The 23,527-nt window shown below is 42.7% G+C and overlaps 1 protein-coding gene and 1 long non-coding RNA gene across 5 annotated transcripts; both read right to left on the reverse strand.

Moving 5' to 3' along the window:
- Nucleotides 1–10,729: 10,729 nt before the first annotated feature.
- Nucleotides 10,730–15,675, reverse strand: LOC123061334 (carbamoyl-phosphate synthase large chain, chloroplastic). Its single transcript, XM_044484394.1, has 3 exons — nt 14,275–15,675; nt 12,773–13,468; nt 10,730–12,630 (listed from the first exon to the last, which is right to left on the reverse strand). Exons 1-3 carry the CDS (start codon nt 15,556–15,558, stop codon nt 11,092–11,094), a joined length of 3,519 nt encoding a protein of 1,172 aa, XP_044340329.1. The 5' UTR covers nt 15,559–15,675; the 3' UTR covers nt 10,730–11,091.
- A 2,088-nt stretch (nt 15,676–17,763) lies between these two features.
- LOC123061335 (uncharacterized) lies at nt 17,764–21,725 on the reverse strand. Of its 4 annotated transcripts, none has more exons than XR_006428912.1 (4): nt 21,282–21,725; nt 20,796–20,959; nt 19,016–20,717; nt 17,764–18,228 (listed from the first exon to the last, which is right to left on the reverse strand). It is a non-coding gene; the product is annotated as an uncharacterized lncRNA (long non-coding RNA). The 4 variants fall into 4 exon arrangements; XR_006428914.1 differs by having other exon boundaries at nt 19,016–19,969; nt 20,066–20,959; XR_006428913.1 differs by having other exon boundaries at nt 17,765–18,228; nt 20,827–20,959.
- Nucleotides 21,726–23,527: the final 1,802 nt, after the last annotated feature.

The following is a 23,527-nucleotide window of genomic DNA, read 5'->3' on the forward strand; positions in this document are numbered from 1 at the left end:
ATACTGCTTTGCTGAATCTTGTCATGAAAAATCCGTTTTCCGGCCTTCCTAGTGAAGATGCCGCTGCCCATCTAAATAGCTTCGTAGATTTGTGTGATATGCAAAAGAAGAAATATGTGGATAATGATATTGTTAAATTGAAGCTATTTCCTTTTTCACTTAGAGATCGTGCTAAAGCTTGGTTTTCGTCTTTGCCTAAAAATAGTATTGATTCATGGAATAAGTGCAAAGATGCTTTTATCTCTAAGTATTTTCCTCCCGCTAAGATCATCTCTCTTAGAAATGATATTATGAATTTTAAGCAACTTGATCATGAACATGTTTCACAAGCTTGGGAGATGATGAAATTAATGATACGTAATTGCCCTACTCATGGTATGAATTTGTGGATGATTATACAAAAAAATTATGCCGGATTGAATTTTGCTTCTAGAAATCTTTTAGATTCGGCCGCGGGAGGCACTTTTATTGAAATCACTTTAGGAGAAGCTACTAAACTCCTAGATAATATTATGGTTAATTATTCTCAATGGCATACTGAAAGATCTACTAATAAAAAGGTGCATGCGATAGAAGAAATTAATGTTTTGAGTGGAAAGATGGATGAACTTATGAAATTATCTGCTAATAAGAGTGTTCCTTCTGATCCTAATGATATTCCCTTGTCTACTTTGATTGAGAATAATAATGAATCTATGGATGTGAATTTTGTTGGTAGAAACAATTTTGGTAACAATGCGTATAGAGGAAATTTTAATCCTAGGCCTTATCCTAGTAATCTCTCTAATAATTATGGTAATTCCTACAACGATTCCTATGGAAATTATAATAAGATGCCCTCTGATTTTGAATCTAATATTAAAGAATTGATTACTTCGCAAAAGAATTTTAATGCTTTGATTGAAGAAAAATTGCTTAAGATTGATGAGTTGGCTAGGAACGTTGATAGAATTTCTCTTGATGTTGATTCTTTGAAACTTAGATCTATTCCAGCTAAGCATGATATCAATGAGTCTCTCAAAGCCATGAGAATTTCCATTGATGAGTGCAAAGAAAGAACTGCTAGGATGCGTGCTAAGAAAGATGCCTTTATAAGAGCGTGTTCTCCTAGTTCCTATGAAAATAATGATGAAGATCTAAAAGTTATTGATGTGTCCCCTATTAAATCTTTGTTTTGCAATATGAATCTTGATAATGATGGGACTGAATATGATCCACCTTTACCTAGAAGGCGTTCCAAGAATTCGGAATTTTTTGATCTTGATGCTAAAATTGATAAAAGTGGGATTGAAGAAATTAAAACCCTAGATGTTGCTAAACCCACTATTATGGATTTCAAGGAATTTAACTATGAAAATTGCTCTTTGATTGATTGTATTTCCTTGTTGCAATCCGTGCTAAATTATCCTCATGCTTATAGTCAAAATAAAGCGTTTACTAAACATATCGTTGATGCCTTGATGCAATCTTATGAAGAAAAACTTGAATTGGAAGTTTCTATCCCTAGAAAGTTTTATGATGAGTGGGAACCAACTATTAAAATTAAAATTAAAGATCATGAATGCTATGCTTTATGTGATTTGGGTGCTAGTGTTTCCACGATTCCAAAGACTTTGTGGGATTTGTTAGGTTTCTGTGATTTTGATGATTGCTCTTTAAACTTGCACCTTGCGGATTCCACTATTAAGAAACCTATGGGAAGAATTAATTATGTTCTTATTGTTGAAAATATGAATTATGTGCCCGTAGATTTTATTGTTCTTGACATAGATTTCAATCCTTCATGTCCTATTATTCTTGGTAGACCTTTCCTTAGAACGATTGGTGCAATTATTGATATGAAGGAAGGAAATATTAGATTCCAATTTCCATTAAGGAAAGGCATGGAAAAATTTCCTAGAAAGAAAATTAAATTACCTTATGAATCTATTATGAGAGCCACTTATGGATTGCCTACCAAAGATGGCAATACCTAGATCTATCCTTGCTTGTTATGCCTAGCTATGGGCGTTAAACGATAGCGCTTATTGGGAGGAAACCCAATTTTATTTTTATTCCTTGATTTTTGCTCCTGTTTAGTAATAAATAATTTATCTAACCTCTGTTTTGGTTGTGTTTGTTGTGTTTAATTAGTGTTTGTGCCAAGTAGAACCGTTGGGAAGACTTGGGGAAAGTCTTGTTACACTTGCTGTAAAAAACAGAAACTTTAGCACTTACGAGAACTACTGCCATTTTTATTTGGAAAGTGATATTTAGTTAATTCTTTTTTAGATGATTAATAGATAAATTACTCACGTCCAGAAATTTATTTTAGAATTTTTGGGGTTCCAGTTCTTGCGCTAGCTACAGATTACTACAGACTGTTCTGTTTTTGACAGATTCTGTTTTTCGTGTGTTGTTTGCTTATTTTGATGAATCTATGGCTAGTAAAATAGTTAATAAACCGTAGAGAAGTTGGAATACAGTAGGTATAACACTAATATAAATAAATAATGAGTTCATTACAGTACCTTGAAGTGGTCTTTTGTTTTCTTTCGCTGACGGAGCTCACGAGATTTTCTACTTTAAGTTTTGTGTTGTGAAGTTTTCAAGTTTTGGGTAAAGATTTGATGGATTATGGAACAAGGAGCAGCAAGAGCCTAAGCTTGGGGATGCCCATGGCACCCCCAAGATAATCTAAGGACACCTAAAAGCCAAAGGTTGGGGATGCCCCGGAAGGCATCCCCTCTTTCGTCTACTTCTATCGGTAACTTTACTTGGAGCTATATTTTTATTGGCCACATGATATGTGTTTTGCTTGGAGCGTCTTGTATGATTTGAGTCTTTACTTTTTAGTTTACCATAATCATCCTTGTTGTACAAACCTTTTGAGAGAGCCATACATGATTTGAAGTTTGTTAGAATACTCTATATGCTTCGCTTATATCTTTTGAGTTATGTAGTTTTGCTCTAGTACTTCACTTATATCTTTTAGATCACGGTGGTGGATTTGTTTTATAGAAACTATTGATCTCTCATGCTTCACTTAGATTATTTTGAGAGTCTTAAATAGCATGGTAATTTGCTTAAAATCCTAATATGCTTGGTATACAAGATTAATAATAAAACTTTCGTATGAGTGTGTTGAATACTATTAGAAGTTTGATGCTTGATAATTGTTTTCAGATATGAAGATGGTGGTATTAAAGTTGTGCTAGTTGAGTAGTTGTGAATTTGAAGAATACTTGAGTTAAAGTTTGTGATTCCCGTAGCATGCACGTATGGTGAACCGTTATCTGATGAAGTCAGAGCATAATTTATTTTTTGATTGTCTTCCTTATGAGTGGCGGTCGAGGACGAGCGATGGTCTTTTTCTACCAATCTATCCCCCTAGGAGCAGGCGCGTAATACTTTGCTTTGATAACTTGTAGATTTTTGCAATAAGTATACGAGTTCTTTATGACTAATGTTGAGTCCATGGATTATACGCACTTTTCTCACCCTTCCATCTTTGCTAGCCTCTCGAATATCGCGCACCTTTCGCCGGTATCATACACCCACCATATACCTTTCTCAAAACAGCCACCATACCTACCTTTTATGGCATTTCCATAGCCATTCTGAGATATATTGCCATGCAACTTTCCACCGTTCCGTTTATTATGACACACTCCATCATTGTCATATTGCTTAGCATGATCATGTAGTCGACATCATATTTGTGGCAAAGCCACCGTTCATAATTCTTTCATACAGGTCACTCATGAGTCATTGCATATCCCGGTACACCGCGGGAGGCATTCATATAGAGTCATATTTCGTTCTAAGTATCGAGTTGTAATTGTTGAGTTGTAAGAAAATAGAAGTGTGATGATCATCATTATTAGAGCATTGTTCCAGTGAGGAAAGGATGATGGAGACTATGATTCCCCCACAAGTTGGGATGAGACTCCGGACGAAAATAAATAAATAGAAGAGGCCAAAGAAGCCCAAATAAAAAAGGAGAGAAAAGAGGCCATAAAAAAAGAGAAGGCCCAAATAAAAAAATGAGAGAGAAGGGGCAATGCTACTATCCTTTTACCACACTTGTGCTTCAAAGTAGCACCATGATCTTCATGATAGAGAGTCTCATATGTTGTCACTTTCATATACTAGTGGGAATTTTTTATTATAGAACTTGGCTTGTATATTTCAATGATGGGCTTCCTCAAAATGCCCTAGGTATTCATGAGCAAGCAAGTTGGATGCACACCCACTTATTTCTTTTGTTGAGCTTTCATATACTTATAGCTCTAGTGCATCCGTTGCATGGCAATCCCTACTCACTCACATTGATATCTATTGATGGGCATCTCCATATCCCGTTGATACGCCTAGTTGATGTGAGACTATCTTCTCCCTTTTTGTCTTCTCCACAACCACCATTCTATTCCACCTATAAGTGCTATGTCCATGGCTCACGCTCATGTATTGCGTGAAGATTGAAAAAGTTAGAGAACACCAAAAGTATGAAACAATTGCTTGGCTTGTCATCGGGGTTGTGCATGATTTAAATATTTTGTGTGGTGAAGATGAAGCAAAGCCAGACTATATGATTTTGTAGGGATAACTTTCTTTGGCCATGCTATTTTGAGAAGACATAATTGCTTTGTTTGTATGCTTGAAGTATTATTATTTTTATGTCAATATTAAAATTTTGTATTGAATCTTTCTGATCTGAATATTCATACCACAATTAATAATAATTACATTTATGACAAGTAGCACTCCGCATCAAAAATTCTGTTTTTATCATTTACCTACTCGAGGACGAGCAGGAATTAAGCTTGGGGATGCTTGATACGTCTCCAACGTATCTATAATTTTTGATTTCTCCATGCTATATTATCAATGTTTTGGACATTATTGGGCTTTATTTTCCACTTTTATATTATTTTTGGGACTAACCTATTAACCGGAGGCCTATCCCAGAATTGTTGTTTTTTGCCTGTTTTAAGGTTTCGAAGATAAAAGGAATATCAAACGGAGTCCAAATGAATGAAACCTTCGGGACGTGATTTTCTCAATGAACAAGACCTAGGAGACTTGGAACCTACGTCAAGACACAAAAGAGGAGGCCACGAGGTAGGGGACGTGCCTACCCCCCCCCCCCCCAGGCACGCCCTCCACCCTCGTGGGCCCCCTATTGCTCCACCAACGTACTCCTTCCTCCTATATATACCTACGTACCCCCCAAACAATTAGATATGGAGCCAAAAACCTAATTCCACCGCTGCGACTTTCTGTATCCACGAGATCCCATCTTGGGGCCTGTTTCGGAGCTCCGCCGGAGGGGGCATCGATCACGGAGGGCTTCTACATCAACACCATAGCCCCTCCGATGAAGTGTGAGTAGTTTACCTCAGACCTACGGGTCCATAGTTATTAGCTAGATGGCTTCTTCTCTCTTTTTGGATCTCAATACAATGTTCTCCCCCTCTCTTGTGGAGAACTATTCGATGTAATCTTCTTTTTGCGGTGTGTTTGTTGAGACCGATGAATTGTGGGTTTATGATCAAGTCTATCTATGAACAATATTTGAATCTTCTCTGAATTCTTTTATGTATGATTGGTTATCTTTGCAAGTCTCTTCGAATTATCAGTTTGGTTTGGCCTACTAGATTGATCTTTCTTGCAATGGCAGAAGTGCTTAGCTTTGGGTTCAATCTTGCGGTGTCCTTTCCCAGTGACAGTAGGGGCAGCAAGGAACGCATTGTATTGTTGCCATCGAGGATAACAAGATGGGGTTTTTATCATATTGCATGCGTTTATCCCTCTACATCATGTCATCTTGCTTAAGGCGTTACTCTGTTTTTAACTTAATACTCTAGATGCATGCTGGATAGCGGTCGATGAGTGGAGTAATAGTAGTAGATGCGGGCAGGAGTCGGTCTACTTGTCTCGGACGTGATGCCTATATACATGATCATACCTAGATATTCTCATAACTATGCTCAATTCTGTCAATTGCTCAACAGTAATTTGTTCACCCACCGTAGAATACTTATGCTCTTGAGAGAAGCCACTAGTGAAACCTATGGCCCCCGGGTCTATCTTTATCATATTAATCTCCTACTACTTAGTTATTTCCTTTGCTTTTTTACTTTGCCTTTATTTTACTTTGCATGTTTATCACAAAAATACCAAAAATATTATCTTATCATATCTATCAGATCTCATTCTCGTAAGTGGCCGTGTAGGGATTGACAACCCCTATTTGCGTTGGTTGCGAGGATTTATTTGTTTTGTGCAGGTACGAGGGACTCGCGCGTAGCCTCCTACTAGATTGATACCTTGGTTCTCGAAAACTGAGGGAAATACTTACGCTACTTTGCTGCATCATCCCTTCCTCTTTGGGGAAAACCAACGCAGTGCTCAAGAGGTAGCACGGTGCACGTCGCCCCTCTTTTGCCTTGCCACCGACATGTGGGAACCTAGTAACCGGGAGCATCCCATCGTTCATCGCATGACACACTATCGTCACACTTTCTTCTGCACCGGTATCTCAGTTGAGCTACCGGAACCGATATGTTGTCATGGCATCATTTTCGTTATGGCCGCCATGTCACCCCTTTCTTTCCGTCATGGCGACCAAATGCTTCATATCATGGTCATGTCAAATTTTAACAAAATTGTATAAAACTTGCACATGTCACCCGCATCATGATAATAACATTTAAAATGTTTAAAATTGTTGTTTGCATCAATTGCTAAATGCACATGGGGTTTTTCCGGAATTATTGCTGTTGTTTCCAGTCTCATTTAAACTTGCCTAAATAGTTAGTTTATTTATGCTTCACCTCTTGCCACGTTTAACAACATTTAATATTGTTGAGTACATAACCGAGAGAGAACTAAATAAGTCATGTGGTGTTTCGTCAATATGCAATTCGTTGCATATTGAGCTCCACTTAATTTGTAGTATTGTTTGTTGCACTTTGCCATGGCTCTTTAAACCGGACATGCATCATACTTGATTGTGCATCATGCCATGTTTATGCTTGGTTGTTTACTATGTTGTTTGCTCCTTTCTGGTGTTGCTTCTTCTTGTGAGTTCTGGTAACGTCGCGTGTGTGAGGATTCGTTCGACTACGTCTGCTTGTATTTTTCATGGACTCGTTCTTTTTCCTTGCGGGATCTCAGGCAAGATGACCATACTCTCGAAATCACTTTTACCTTTGCTTGCTAGTTGTTCGTTCTATCGCTATGTCGCGCTACCTACCACTTGTTATATCATGCCTCCCATATTGCCATGTCAAGCCTCTAACCCACCTTCCTAGCAAACCGTTGTTTGGCTATGTTACCGCTTTTGCTCAGCCCCTCTTATAGCGTTGCTAGTTGCAGGTGAAGTTGAAGTTTGTTCCATGTTGGAACATGGATATGTTAGGATATCATAATATATCTTATTTAATTAATGCATCTATATACTTGATAAAGGGTTGAAGGCTCGTCCTTATGCCTGGTGTTTTGTTCCACTCTTCTCGCCTTAGTTTCCGTCATAGCGGTGTTATGTTCCTTGATTTTGCGTTTCTTACGCGGTTGGGTGTCATGGGAACCCCTTGACAGTTCGCTTTGAATAAAACTCCTCCAGCAAGGCCCAACCTTGGTTTTAACATTTGCCACCTAAGCCTTTTCCCTTGGGTTCCGCGGACTCAAGGGTCATCTTTATTTAAACCCCTGGGACAGTGCTTTTTTGAGTGTTGGTCCAAACTAGAGCACCGTGCGGGACCGTCCCTTGGCAACTTGGGTTATGTTGGTACTTGTACGCTTAGCTTATCCGGTGTGCCATGAGAACGAGATATATGCAGCTCCTATCGGGATTTGTCGGCACAGTCGGGTGGTCTTGCTGGTCTTGTTTTACCATTGTCGAAGTGTCTTGTAATCGGGATTCCGAGACTGATCGGGTCTTTCCAGGAGAAGGAATATCCTTCGTTGACCGTGAGAGCTTGTGATGGGCTAAGTTGGGACATCCCTGCAGGGTATAAACTTTCGAGAGTCGTGCCCGCGGTTATGTGGCAGATGGGAATTTGTTAATATTCGGTTGTAGAGAACTTGACACTTGACTTAATTAAAATGCATCAACCGCGTGTGTAACCGTGATGGTTTCTTCTCGGCGGAGTCCGAGAAGTGGACACGGTCTTGTGTTATGCTTGAACGTAAGTAGTTTCAGGATCACTTCTTGATCACTTCTAGCTTCTCGACCGTTGCGTTGCTTCTCTTCTCGCTCTTATTTGCGTATGTTAGCCACCATATATGCTTAGTGCTTACTGCAGCTCCACCTCATCACCTTCTCCTACCCATAAGGTTAAATAGTCTTGATCTCGCGGGTGTGAGATTGCTGAGTCCTCGTGACTCACGGATACTTCCAAACAGTTGCAGGTGCCGAGGATACCAGTGCAGGGGGTGCTTCCGAGTTCAAGTGGGAGCTCGATAAAGATCTTGATCGTTGTGTTGTTCCTTTTCCGGTTGATCAGTAGTGGAGCCTGCATTTGGGGTTGTCTTCATTTATTTTGGTTCCGTAGTCAAACCTTGATTGTACTCTGGATGATGTATGTTTACTTGTTAATTGTGTGAAGTGGCGATTGTAAGGCAACTTTTTATTCCTTTCTTATTCAGTACATGAGATTGTGTGAAGATTATCTCTCTTGCGACTAAACCATCATGCGGTTATGTCTCTAAGTCATGCTTCGACACGTGGGAGATATAGTCGCATCATGTGTGTTACAATAACACTGGTAGGAATGTCCTTATCAGGAGTACAGGGGCTATAAGGATAATAGTGGTAGGAATGTCCTCATCATAAGTACATGGGCTATGAGGATAATAGTGATAGGAATGTCCTTATCAAGAGTACAACGCGATTTTAACTGACTTTGCATTTTATTTTATTTTTATTTTTGTTTGTCTTCGTTTCTCCTATCGCATGAGAAACAACAATTTAAGACGACCCCCCCCCCCCCCCCCATCGAGGGAATGTTGTTCCCTCTAGGTTTTTTTTATTTTGACAAGCAAGGCACATGCTTGTGTGTGCACTGCGAAAACATGCTAGATCGACTGAAGTTTGACTGGTGTAATATTTTGTGCGTATGAAGAAAAAGGAAAAGCCCAGGTAGTGATACTTTGTAGATAATGGACATGCCTAAAACAACGCCCGACCCATTTATGTGACAAATCGTCAAGCCGACAACAACTATCACGAGGTGATAAAAAAGGCTGGGAAGACAGGGAACAGGCCGCAAACGATGGATGAGGCTGGTTGTAATGGGGAGTATCATATACTAGTATCATATGATACTAGTATATGATACTACCTCTCTAATGCATAGTATCATATATTAGTATCATGTAGTACTTTATTTATTGTCATGCATGATACAAAGTAGTATAGCATTTATTATGATACGGTATCATGATATGATACTCCATCCTCTTTTTCTTTATTTAATACTATGACATCTTATCAAAATTGCCTAGTTGGCATGCATGATACTAGCTATGATACTACCATTACGACCAGCCTAACATCATCTTCAATTGCAATAATTACTTCTCATCTAGATACGCGGTAGAAAAGAATAGCAGTTTCCGAAGAACGTAATGAAGTACACCCAACTACAAGTTCATAAATAAAAAACAGCAAGTTCAGAAGAAGAAAAAACTGCAAGTGTATAAATTTGATACCCATAAAGATGAAAGTGCATCAAGATCTTTTCAGAAGGAAAAGCAAAGAACAGGAAAATTCAATGTCCTGAATGAAAAGAGGCACGTCAATTCAAGCGCACAAGTTGGAAACGTCGCGGGAGGAGAAAAGAAGCGCCCTGCGAGTTTCTTTGGCATTCCTCGTTTGGCTTGGCGCTTTGCGTACGTTGAACGGAACAGCACAGTGGCAAGAGGACGAGCTGGCTTGACTGCTATTTTGAACTTTTGACTGGAGCATGACATGACATGTGTGAAAGTCAAATTCCAGCTGCGCGGTGCCCTCATTCCAAGTCTATTCGTGTAGATTGGGATGGCGGAATTGCTCCCAGACCTTATCCATCCTTTGAAGTACTTTCTCCGTTCCAAAATATTTGACTTTCATTTATTTAAAAAATAGATGTATCTATATACTAAAACATGTTTAAATATATTTATATTTTGATAAATGAAAGGCATGTATTGTGAAACGGATGGGGTAGGAAACACGAGCTTGGCTACTTCCAGTACCAGCATGTCTTACCGAGGCGAAAATGTCTAGCAGTAGTCGACATGCCAGTCGATAGCGAGACATCCATAAACATGTTTCTTCTAATTTTCGAAGGCAAATATGTATCTCCGATTGTGTGTGTGTTTGACCATTGAATCGTTTTACAACGCGCATGTGAATCCGCAGCTACTAGCTCACACGAGCCGCTCCCGTCGGCAAAGACTTCTGCTCACTCCACCTACACCCTTTGGTTAGCTCGCTTGTTTGACAACTATCCTGGAATTATCTGTCCCCCGTCCTCACATCACATCAACCATCTCAACGTGTCTACGAAAGAGAGATTGCCTAGCTTCAAAAAAAAAAACCAAACAGAATGATCATTTGCCGACACAAAACATAACTAACAAACATTGAGACGATTAAATTCTCCTCCAAAATTCAAGCGCAGCAGGATTTTTATGTGGAGATGCAAACAAACTGCAAGAGAACCTGATAAAAACCATGGGTAACCAGGAGCATGGGAGATAAAAATTATCATCACAATGTTTGGGGACAAATACAGTACAATATAGATAGGTTGCACAAATTTGCGCCACGGGGATACAAGTACATGCTCCAGTATGGAGATGATACCACCATCAGATTGCAACTGGGGGCCTTATTCTATAGATAGATAGATGCCGACCCTACTCTTACACGGTAAAAATACAAATCCCCAATATCAATTTTTGACTCCCAACACTCAGCAACCAAATGTGATCTCGACACTTGCCTTTGCGCATGCAGTAGGTGTGACTAACAAAATCCTTCATGGCGCAGGATTCTAGTTCATATTAGAATAAAGACATTAGATGGGAAAAGGGCGAGCATGATGAGGGTATATGACCCTAAGGGGCAACTTGTGCGGCGGGCAGCTTCTGTGGTGCATCAGCAGGCTGGAAATAGTCTTGCAATGCAAGAATCTCAATTGACTTGTTCTTCATACTCTTGATGGCGTCCATGGTGGCCCGTGCACCATCCACAGTTGTGATTATGGGCACCTTGTAGGCCAGAGCTAGCCTACGCAGCTGGAGGCCATCTCTCGAGTCAAGGTCATCGCCAGAGCTTGTTATCACCATCACCTGTATCTGACCATTCTTGAGCATATCTCTGGCATTTGGTCGCCCCTCGTGTATCTTCAGAACTGGCTCCACTGTAATGCCCTCAAGCTGAAGTACTTTGGCTGTTCCAGATGTTGCAATGATGTTGAACCCAAGTTCACGGAACCCACGCCCAATTTCAGCAAGGTGGCGTTTCGTCAAGTCGTTTAGGCTAACAAACACAGTGCCACTTACAGGGAGTATCTGTCCAGCGGCAATCTGGGCCTTTGCAAACGCGCCAGAAAACTCATAGTCAATGCCCATAACCTCTCCAGTGCTGCGCATCTCTGGTCCAAGAAGAATGTCACAGCCTTGGAATTTCTCAAATGGAAGAACAGCCTCCTTGACAGAAACATGCTTAGGAATCACTTCTTTCGTAAACCCAAGCTCTGGCAAGGTCACTCCAGACATGATCAGAGATGCATATTTAGCCAACGGGTGGCCAATTGCTTTTGAGACAAAAGGGACTGTGCGTGAAGCTCGCGGATTTGCCTCAAGAAGGTACACCTCACCAGTAGGAGTGATAGCGTACTGGCAGTTCATGAGCCCACAGACATTGAGACGCTTCGCAAGCTTTGTGGTCCATGACCGAATAATATCTAAGCACTTGGTTGAGACCGTTCTAGTGGGAAGGGAACATGCAGAATCACCAGAATGTATACCAGCCTGCTCAATATGCTCCATAATTCCACCGATCACAACATTCCCAACTGAGTCTGCCAATGCATCAATATCAATTTCAATTGCATCATTCAGATATTTATCCACCAGGACAGGTCGTTCTGGATCTACTTGCACTGCAGTCGCAAGGTACTTTATCAATTTTTCATCATTGTACACAATCTCCATTGCTCGTCCACCAAGAACATATGAGGGCCGGACAACAACAGGGTAGCCTACTTCTGAAGCAATTGACAACGCATCAGACTCACTTCTTGCTATCCCTCCTTTAGGTTGCTCAATCCCAAGCTCTTCAAGAATTGCGTTAAATCTTTTTCTGTCCTCTGCGGCATCAATAGAATCGGGTGACGTTCCCCATATCTTCACAAATCCTGTGCCTGAAGCAGACCGCAGCTTCTTCTCCTCTAGATGGCGTTGTATCGGAAGGGCGAGCTTTAGAGGAGTTTGCCCTCCATACTGCACAATTATACCATCCGGGCGCTCCAAATCAATGACATTTGTTACATCCTCAACTGTCAATGGTTCAAAGTACAGCCGGTCGCTGGTATCATAGTCAGTTGAGACAGTCTCCGGATTGGAGTTCATCATTATAGTCTCATATCCGGCCTGACAAAGAAATTTATTACGTCAGCACTACAATTTTATATTTAAAAAAGGAGGCCCATACCAGAATGTAATTGCCTATTCAACTCGTGATGAAACACTGGCCATAAAAAGTAAGGTGGAATCAAATGAAGTAAAAACAAACCTCTCGGAGCGCAAATGAGGCATGGCAACAGCAGTAATCAAACTCAATACCCTGCCCTATCCTATTGGGTCCACCACCCAATATTAAGACTTTCTTCCGATTAGTTGGAGCTGACTCGCATTCATACTCATATGAAGAGTACATATACGGGGTGTTGGCTTCAAACTCAGCGGCACAGGTATCAACACGCTTGTATGTTGGAGTGACTCCTAATGCAGAACGCCTCGCTCTCACATCACTTTCTGACGAAGATGTCGCAAATGCAATCTGCTTGTCACTAAAACCCCTCCTCTTCACTTGATAGAAGTCATCTTTTGAGAGCTGGTCTAAGTTGTTTGAAATAAGGAACTGCTCAACATCAACTAGCTCCTTGAGCTCTGTAAGGAACCATTTATCAATAAAACTAATTTCATGAATGTCTTCAACCCTCATGCCTTTCTTGAAAGCAGCATAAACAGCATGGATACGATCTGGATTAGGTACACGTAAGCTATATTTTATCTTTTCCCAGTCCCAGTCAAGTTCCTTGATGGGCGCACAACCCCACCCTGCAAAGCCAGTCTCCAATGAACGAACAGCTTTCTGGAAAGATTCCTGGAAGGTGCGCCCTAATGCCATTGACTCACCAACAGACTTCATCTGTGTGGTTAATATTGGTTCAGAACCAGGGAATTTCTCAAACGCAAATCGCGGTATCTGCAAAGCAAATACAATACATTAGCTGAGCTGAACTAACAGTACAAGTACAACCTCCGAATGATGAAAAACATAAAGAGCATGCAAATGAGCAAATCAATATAAGTAGCAAGATCATTGTTTGCTGCTTCTCGAGTATATTCCAACATGCGGATGTTAAATTATTTGCAGTAAGAACAACATGAGATAATATCTAAGAAAAGCTATGAGATAGAAAGAAATTTACAAACATGACAGTCTCCTTGATATCAGGTTATGCTTTACAGATTAATATTTGGTGGGCTAGCAATTAGAAGTAGGAACACAGCAATTAGATTAGTCAAAGATGCAGAGCTCCAATATAAAGAACAAAATAGGAACTCATCTGATTGTGATGTTTGGATTCTGAATTGACTAATGTAGCCAAGAAGATAAGAATGATTAGTGAAGCAACATGAAGTAAACCGTGCAAGAGATAAAGGATAACTAAACAGTACTACTTTATCTTTAGTCGAATAAAGAAGCACCATTGAACTTCTGACAGGGAGATGCCGATGCACATATGACAATTCCCTTAAGCAAGGAATAAGAAATTTTACTCATCCTGTTAAAATATCTTGAGTATACTGGCCAAACCAATCATTAGCAGTTGAAAAGTTCTATGGCATGCAGAGCACATAAAGAGTAAGCTATCGGTACTACAGTTGGAAGTTGCAGCAAACACCATCTACACAACACAAAGTTAATGTTGGATGGATGCAAAATTTCTACAATGAACCAAATACTATTTGCCCCAAGGAGGTTGCAAAGAGATTCAAAATGGCTACCTTTGTGACAACATAGTCAATGGAGGGCTCAAAGCTAGCAGGCGTCTTCTTTGTGATATCATTTGGAATCTGGTCCAACGTATAACCTACTGAGAGTTTTGCTGCCATCTTGGCTATCGGGAACCCAGTCGCCTTTGATGCAAGAGCTGATGACCTTGACACCCTGGGGTTCATCTCAATCACCATGACCTCCCCATCCGCAGGGTTAACCGCGAACTGCACATTGGAGCCACCGCATTCCACACCAATCTCCCGGATGATGGCCACCGAATGGTCCCTGAGTCTCTGGTACTCCTTGTCAGTGAGCGTCTGAGCAGGCGCTACCGTGATCGAATCACCTGTATGCACGCCCATGGGGTCGATGTTCTCAATGGAGCAGATGATGACCACATTGTCCGCCATGTCACGCATCACCTCCAGCTCATACTCCTTCCACCCGAGCAGGGATTTCTCCACAAGCACCTGCTGCGTGTGTGAAGCCGCCAGACCAGACCGGCAAATGTCCTCAAACTCGGCCCTGTTATACGCGATGCCTCCCCCAGTGCCACCAAGTGTGAAAGCAGGCCGGACAATCAGGGGGAACTCGCCAATGTCCTTGGCGATTGCGAGGCACTCCTCAAGCGTGGTGCCGATGCCAGAGGGGGGCGTCTTGAGTCCGATGCGGTCCATGGCCTGCTTGAAGAGCTGGCGGTCCTCCGCAGCGCGGATAGCAGGGAGGGAAGCGCCGATGAGGCGCACACCGAGGCGATCGAGCGCGCCGGATTCAGCGAGAGAGACGGCGAGGTTGAGCGCCGTCTGTCCGCCCATGGTGGGGAGGAGCGCATCGGGGCGCTCATTGGCGATGATGCCCTCGACGAGCGGCGGGGTCATGGGCCCGATGTAAGTGCGGTGGGCGAGGTCGGGGTCGGTCATGATGGTGGCCGGGTTGGAGTTGACGAGCACCACCTCGTATCCCTCCTCGACGAGCGCCTTGCAAGCCTGTGTGCCGGAGTAGTCGAACTCGCACGCCTGGCCGATGACGATAGGCCCCGCGCCGAGAATCATGATCTTCTTGACGCCGGCGAGCTTGCCGCCCTTGGTAGGCTCCGCGGCGAAGTGGCGTACGGTGACGGCGGTGTCCTGCGCGGCGCCGTTGGAGGAGGCGGAGCGGGCGGAGAGGCCGCGGCGGGAGGAGCCGTGGTGACGGCGCGGGAAGGGGAGGAGGGAGCGGGAGAGCACGGTGGCGCGGTGGGCGTGGGAGGGGCATGCGCGCAGCTGGGAGTGGGATGAGAGTGAGGTCGCCATGGCGGCGGCGGCGCGGAGGCGCGCGACAAGCAAGGTTGGTGGTGAAGAGGAGGCGGCGGCGAAGTGGAGGGTGGAAGGGGAGCGATAGGGATGTAGGGTTTTTTTGTAGAGGGAATGGATTAAGGGGCGGGGGCGTGTTACTGTGAGGGTTTAACCCTCTCAATTTTCTATTCGCTGTCGCGGGTGGTTTGGTTCTAGGCTACAAATCGTCGGCATGTTTTACTCTCCCTTCCTCCTAATTCCTATCGGACACGAATTTGGTGCCCAGGCCCATCTCATTCGTGTACCATAAATCTAATTTTCAATAAATTTTTGCATATTTTGTTGGGGTCCAAAATACTTGTAACCCTGAAATTCCGAACCCAATTCAAGCTAAAATTTAAATTTGGTTAAAAGCATTAAAATTTATTGAATATTGGAAACTCAGAATATGAAATGATTTTCAAATTTTCGCATATTTTGGTGATGTTCGAAATTTAAAACCTTGTCTTGTACAACCAGATCTTGGCATAGTCTCTATCCGTATGAACTCGAGCTATAGCCAACCGATACATTGTTCAGCCTTCTACTTTGCCTCCTCAAAATTACGAGTCGTCTCGATCATCCTCAGTGTGGCCTAACTCCTTCGTCATTGCTTCCAGATAGTGCTGCTACGCTAACACGGAGCTTGAAGTTGCCGCCATGAAAACCTAGTCTGAAAAGAGACCTCAAGCCTTCGAAACCCTACCTTCCGTGCCACCCACAAAATCCTAGCCAAGGGCATCCGGCGATGAAGGATCACACGCTTTGGTCCGAGCATGTTTCAAGCTCGAAGGACGGTGAGGGGATGCAGACTCAACCACCAGTGCAGATTGCATGCACCCACAGAAATAAGGCCTTTACACATCCAAATAAAAATCCGTCACCTAAGGCCTTGTTTGGTATTGGTCTTTTTCACACATGTGAGGTTTGAGGGGTTGGAGGGCTTTGGTGATCCCCTTCCCTCCACCCAATCCCATCAAACCCTCAAAATTCCCAAATCCCAATCCCTGCATATTTGGACCTTAGGAATTCATGTCACGTGTAGTATACAAAATAAAAAAAACTATGGTGACTGCCTAAGAGCTACCACAAGTCTACAACTAGCACATTATAGCACAAAAAATATATAACCTTTACAACGCATGGATAAATCTTCTAACGAAAATACCCCAAGATAAAGTTGTAACTAGAGTCGCCAAATAGAACAAGATAAATATTGTCGAAGTAATAGTTATGAATTTACACAGTATAAGCAATCAGTCTGCGTGTCTCAAATGCGTATCAAGTTATATTTCTCAAGCATAAGAACAATCAAATGGCCCACAAAAATGGCACCTCGAGCATCGGTCAGTCAGCACTCAGCACCTTTCTATCTGAGGCACATTCAATTTCTGCAGCAAGACCATCGGGAACCCAGGGCTTCTAAGGAGGGAATGCCCACCTGGGAGGCCCACAACGACATAAGGACCAGCTAAAGGACCAAGCCCACGAAGGTTACATTCCATAATGTGGCCTAGTAAGTGGGTCATCTTCCAGTCAGGCGTCTTTTCCTCTAACCGGGCAAGGATTTCCAGTCGTTTTACCAACAGGCCAACAGTCAGCCAAGTAATGCAGCCTTAGCCCACAATCTCGAGTAAGCATTAAGTGTAGTCGTTTCCCGGTGACATTATATCTAGTTAACTGCGGTCGTTATAACTAAGTTATAGCTAGGAAACAGTGGATCGTTCATGAACCTTAACTACATCATTAATACTGACACATCATGATACCCCTCTTGCCGCACTCTATATAGACCGGCGAGGGACATTGGGCTGAGGGTTGAACATCCTTGTGTACTTTACATGCAAGAGCAAGAACACCACATACACATGAGTAGAGTATTACCTCCACCATCGAGGGTATGGACTTGTCTAATTCCTTGTGTGCACTCACATCTACATCTTTCGATAGATACAACGCTCCTCCATACACACCCTTATACATAACTAAGGCTGGGGCGCCACCTGGTGGCGCCTCCTGAGGTGTGCCTGTGCGCTCTTATCTTGTTTCCGCACATTCGGCTGTCCGCCTAAGTTTTAGTTGGGGCGGTGTTAGGTTTCCACACATTCGGTTGTCCGCCTAAGTTTTAGTTGGGGCGGTGTCAGGTGAAAGGCGTCCCTTTCTATTTGTTGTTTGCAATTTATGCCCAACTGCATAAAAGCAATGCTAGCCTGCTCTCAACATATTATTATAACAAAGCTTAATCGCATCAGAGTCAAAGGAGTTAATTTGGTACAAGAAAAAGAGCGGACAAAAAAATCCTTGCCAAAGCCACAAAGATTAAAATACGGTGCTAGCTACTGGCAAAAAATTGAGGTAAACTATATAACTACAACAAGCAAAGATCTTCTAGAATGGCCTTCCGTAAGACCACTTGACTACTTGCAGACTTTCAATCAAGAATAGTTGACTACTTGTTGACTGGTTTTTTACTGTCAAATATAGCAGGAGACAGTAACATTTGCACCCTTTTGTAAAGGGTTACCTCCTTCAGGAGTTTTATAATAGTTCCATCGACTGGATCATTTTTGCGTTTTTGTCAATCTCAGCAATCTTCATAGCTAGTCAACTGATTACTCCCATGTGACCATCCATCCATAAGAGATAGACCTGCAATTGAAAAGCTTTCTATAAAAGGTCAAACTCACAAAATTGAAAACACATTGCATTATCAGGAGATATATCATCTAACCAAGCAGCATTGGTGAAATCACCACCCCAAATATCATTTTTCCAATGTCCTCATACCCACTGCCCATGATGCTTACTTGTTTAGAGAAGAAGTCTCAAGTGATGCTTATCTGTTGTGGTACTAAACAAGAAGATGATAAAAAATAGAAAGATATCGTAGGTTGTGGTTCTAAACAAGAAGATGATAAAAAATAGGAAGAGATTGTGGTTGTGGTTCTAAACCCAGTGCATCATTATAAAGCTTTACTAAACAACAGGAACAACTCCTAGGAACAATGTACAGAGCTAGGGACAATGAGAAAACCTCACGCACAAGAGTAAATTAAACATAAGCACAACACGCTTGAAACAGACATATCCTAATTTGTCAAAGTTGAAATATCTATTGTTTTTGTCCAATACTACCAACAAGCTTAGCTAGATGGGGTTGTATTGGAACACCATGAAGCATCGAATGTACAGTGTCAAGTAATACACACACATTGCCAGGTTCAACAACTAACCAAAAACATAGTAGTAATCAACACATACATTTTCTCTTACAAAACATGGCAAAGCAATTGACGGGACTTGAGAATTCAATCATCTCTGTACACGGGTGGGAAGAGTCAACTTGTGCCCAAACATGAAGGGTTGTTTTAGAATATCATTTTCATCACGACGTATCCTACACACACACGCGCGCGCAATGAGTGACAAACATTACCTTCCAGGAGAGTGCAGCAAGGCAAGGGATGCTAAACCCGACGGACCTATTCGGAACAAGGATTGTGATGACCTCTGCAAGATCGCCGTTGTCCAGCAGCTTCAGCTCCCTTATCACCTGCACAGTCAAACACATACTCGTTTGTGCAGATCCACTTGCCAGAACTGCAATATCTCATCCTTCTAACCTCCCCAGCCTTATCTTTCCTGCTACCATGTGTACACCCAGAGAAGGCAAGTATGTCCATCTCATACCGCAAGTGGAGAACCACAAAAGGGTCCATTCCGACGAAGAATTTGAACCACACACCTGCCCAACTCTTCTATTTCAGGGGGTAAATCCAAGTGCATGAAAACTGAAATGGCACCTCGGTTTCTGAATCTCCGTGGGTAGCCCATTATTTTCAGGCCGTGCACGTGTTTTATTCATATGAAGGATCGTGTACTTCTTTATCATTGGTAAAATATGTTTTCCCATAAATTACTACTTACAATATTTATTTGGGTACGCATATGATTTAGATACATCACGAGAAATGGAGAGATGCAAAGAAACATGATTATGGTAATAGGATGTATCAGACCAACTGAAGGGCGGCAAGGAGCAAAGATAGCCCTATTCAACTCTCCTTTTCAGCCTTGGAAGCAGCTCTTGTAGTATCCGGACCTCACCTTTCAATGATGCTATGAAGTAGTATACATCAAATATATCTCGGAACTCACTGTAGGGAAAGGAAGAGAAAAGGGTAAGACAAAGGCAGTCCTTAACTGAAATGTTAAGAATTGCATTGACTGCAGAAAGAAATGCTGAACTGGGCAACCCAAAATGAAGTTTTATCCATGTACGGCACGATGATTGTGACATTCCAGTATCTTGCAACCGTCACCATGTCGCATACTGATTTAACAGCGAACCTTTCATGGTTCAGTTTTTTAGATCAAATGGTAGCACAGACTGCAATAGGGTTAGAAACTTAGAATTAGTATTCAACCACACATGAGACACAGACAAGTTAATCGAGCTATTGATATGAAGTTATGAACTGTTCACATCAAATACAGCATGGTTGCCTAAGCTCTAAGGTAGCCCAGGTTGATGGCGCCCTTGCCGGCTACATCCATGGATCCGAAGGTCTGCTATGTATTTTGTGACTGAGAATCCACGTTTCCAACATTCAACAACCTGAGAAAACTATCATCCATGTAGAACAAAGCTATACAAGCAACAATTCCTCCTCGTGTTCATTGACATAACATATCTGTCTGCAAGAAGGAATGCACATACTTCCTAGAAGGTAAACATATAAAAGGATTGTCAATAGAAAAATCTTTCAAAAAACACACTCGATCCATGATAATTCAGGCCATGGCAGCTAATTTCCGATTTAAGAGTTAATTGTGAAAATTCTAAGTTTGAAGTGTCGAGGAACAATTTTTAAAATAAAAATATAAAAGAAATTAGCACTATATACATTGCAATTTCTTGGAATAAACGCTATTTCACACAACTCTTAAGAAAGTATTTAAAACCCAATGCCTCATAGCAAACCCCAAAAGTAATAGTTTAGATAATGTACTAAACCAAAATATATTCAGATTCAAGTCCATGAAAATGAAGATTAAATTATACTTGCCTGTTTATAGCTGGAAATTAGCTGACATTGGTCGAAATACATAACACTGCTGATTGGCCAGTAAATTATCTATTAGAAGAGTTAGATTAGCCAATTTGAAGCAAGCATCCAACACAATATTCTCTGGATAAACATGTCTTGCAGTACTTTCTATTGCAAGATAAGTAGGTTCTTGCACCTCCTTCACACAAATGTATTATGTGATTCTTTGACATGTGAGTTAGATCACAGTGGAGTAGATAGAGATGTTGGGCACATAGCACATTCCACATATTCCAGTCTGAGAACTATGCAAGCCGTCTTGCATTCATCTGAGAAAAAAAGGGCACATACTTATTATTAATTTTGCAACAAATTGTTTTTTATCAAAGGATAACCGGATACTGGGACCAGCACTATAATATTACGGCTATCATTCTACAAGTAATTTAATTCCACTTGGGGTAATTGCATAGCTGCATGTGTAACAATTAGTGAAGCACAAATCTATCCTGTATCTACAGGCGCTAGGCTATCCCATGCCCAACCACTCACAGTCATCCTCGCTCGAAGCACTGAATCGAACAACCCAAACAAATCAACACCTCTGGAGATCGACAAGGGGAGGAAGGGGGAGCAAGCGACTGTACATACCCTGCCTTTGGGTAGGATGAGCTGCAGGCCGGCGGGGGCGGTGATGACCTGGGCGACCTCGGCCAGCAGCAGCGACCTGCCGTTTGGGCAAGGTCGACGACGAGGATGCGAGCGCCGAGAACGACCTCCTCTGGGCGTGGCTGCTCCCCCTCCTCGCCTCTAGACGTAACTTGACCGGTAGCCTGGGCGGGCTAACCCTCTTTTGCGGCGAGGCCGACGTTAGCGAGGGGACGTGGCTGCGCACGCTCGTGGACCATGGAGACACCTCCTCGTGCGTGGAGCTCGTTAGGCGACGCTGCTCAAAAGACCGCTGGCGCGACCATCTCCATCTCGAGCCTCCCGCGACTTCCTCGGGATGAGAGCTCGCGGCGCCGCCCGCCTCGCGCTAGCACCACCATCGCCGGTTCTCAATTTGCCACCATCGAAGGACGAGACTAGAGGGGAGAAGGCGAGGGATGGTGGTGTACAACTTTCCATATTTGTAACTCTGACTCTTGCCCTTTTCGGAGATGCGATATGAGATGTCTTTTCGTGGTTGGGTTTTGTCTTCGTTTTTGCATTTTGTTCATGTCATGCATTTCATATCATGTCATCATGTGCATCTCATTTGCATACGTGTTCGCTCATGCATCCGAGCGTTTTCCCCGTTGTCCGTTTCGCAATCCGACACTCCCACATGCACCGGCGTACTCCTTTTGTCTCTTTTCGTGAGCGGGTGTTAAACATTCTCGGAATGGATCAAGATTTGCCAAGTGGCCTTGGTACACCATCGGTAGACCGCCTGTCAAATTTCGTCCCATTTGAAGGCTGTTTTATGCTCCAACGGTTAACCGGGGAACCGCTAAAGCCTCTTTTGTGTTGCAGCCCAACACCCCTCCAAAATGGCCCAATAACCCATCTAAACCACTTCCATGTCCTCCGTCATCGGATCACGATTGTGTGGGCAAAAACTACACCTCATTTGGACACTCCTACCTCCTCCTACCTATAAAAAGGCCTCCCCTCCGAAATTTCGGGCGAAACCCTAGATCCGCCCTCTCCTTCCGCGCCGGACACGTCCGCCCACGCCGGACGCGTCCACCAGCCGCGTCACCCCGACGAATCAAGGAGCGCCACGTCCGCTCCACCATTGCCCGAGCCAACCGCGGGGCGTCACATGTCGCCTCCACCGCGCCCCACTTCGTCGTCGGGCCCGCGAGCCCAGATCTGGCCCGTGGGGCCAATCTCTCCGCCACCGGGTCGCGCCTCGCGCCCGAGTGTGAAGGAAATATGCCCTAGAGGCAATAATAAAGTTATTATTTATTTCCTTATATCATGATAAATGTTTATTATTCATGCTAGAATTGTATTAACCGGAAACATAATACATATGTGAATACATAGACAAACAGAGTGTCACTAGTATGCCTCTACTTGACTAGCTCGTTGATCAAAGATGGTTATGTTTCCTAACCATAGACATGAGTTGTCATTTGATTAACGGGATCACATCATTAGGAGAATGATGTGATTGACTTGACCCATTCCGTTAGCTTAGCACTTGATCATTTAGTTTGTTGCTATTGCTTTCTTCATAACTTATACATGTTCCTATGACTATGAGATTATGCAACTCCCGTTTACCGGAGGAACACTTTGTGTGCTACCAAACGTCACAACGTAACTGGGTGATTATAAAGGTGCTCTATAGGTGTCTCCAAAGGTACTTGTTGGGTTGGCGTATTTCGAGATTAGGATTTGTCACTCCGATTGTTGGAGAGGTATCTCTGGGCCCTCTCGGTAATGCACATCACTTAAGCCTTGCAAGCATTGCAACTAATAAGTTAGTTGCGGGATGATGTATTACGGAACGAGTAAAGAGACTTGCCGGTAACGAGATTGAACTAGGTATTGAGATACCGACGATCGAATCTCAGGAAAGTAACATACCGATGACAAAGGGAACAACGTATGTTGTTATGCGGTCTGATCGATAAAGATCTTCGTAGAATATGTAGGAGCCAATATGAGCATCTAGGTTCCGCTATTGGTTATTGACCGGAAACGTGTCTCGGTCATGTCTACATAGTTCTCGAACCCGTAGGGTCCGCACGCTTAAAGTTCGGTGACGATTGTAATTAGGGTTTTTGTGTTTTGATGTACCGAAGGTTGTTCGGAGTCCCGAATGTGATCACGGACATGAAGAGGAGTCTCGAAATGGTCGAGACATAAAGATTGATATATTGGAAGCCTATATTTGGGTATCG

Source organism: Triticum aestivum, chromosome 3A (genome assembly GCF_018294505.1).
Source record: "Triticum aestivum cultivar Chinese Spring chromosome 3A, IWGSC CS RefSeq v2.1, whole genome shotgun sequence".
NCBI classification, from domain to species: domain Eukaryota; kingdom Viridiplantae; phylum Streptophyta; class Magnoliopsida; order Poales; family Poaceae; genus Triticum; species Triticum aestivum.

Bases quoted from the DNA above. Each gene is read 5' to 3' on its own strand.
- LOC123061334 (XM_044484394.1), bottom strand. From the start codon at position 15,558: ATGGCGACCTCACTCTCATCCCACTCCCAGCTGCGCGCATGCCCCTCC. The intron at 13,469-14,274 runs GTAGCCATTTTG...TTTGCTTTGCAG, and splicing joins TTGACTATGTTGTCACAAAG to ATACCGCGATTTGCGTTTGA. The intron at 12,631-12,772 runs GTTTGTTTTTAC...TTTCTTTGTCAG, and splicing joins CCTCATTTGCGCTCCGAGAG to GCCGGATATGAGACTATAAT.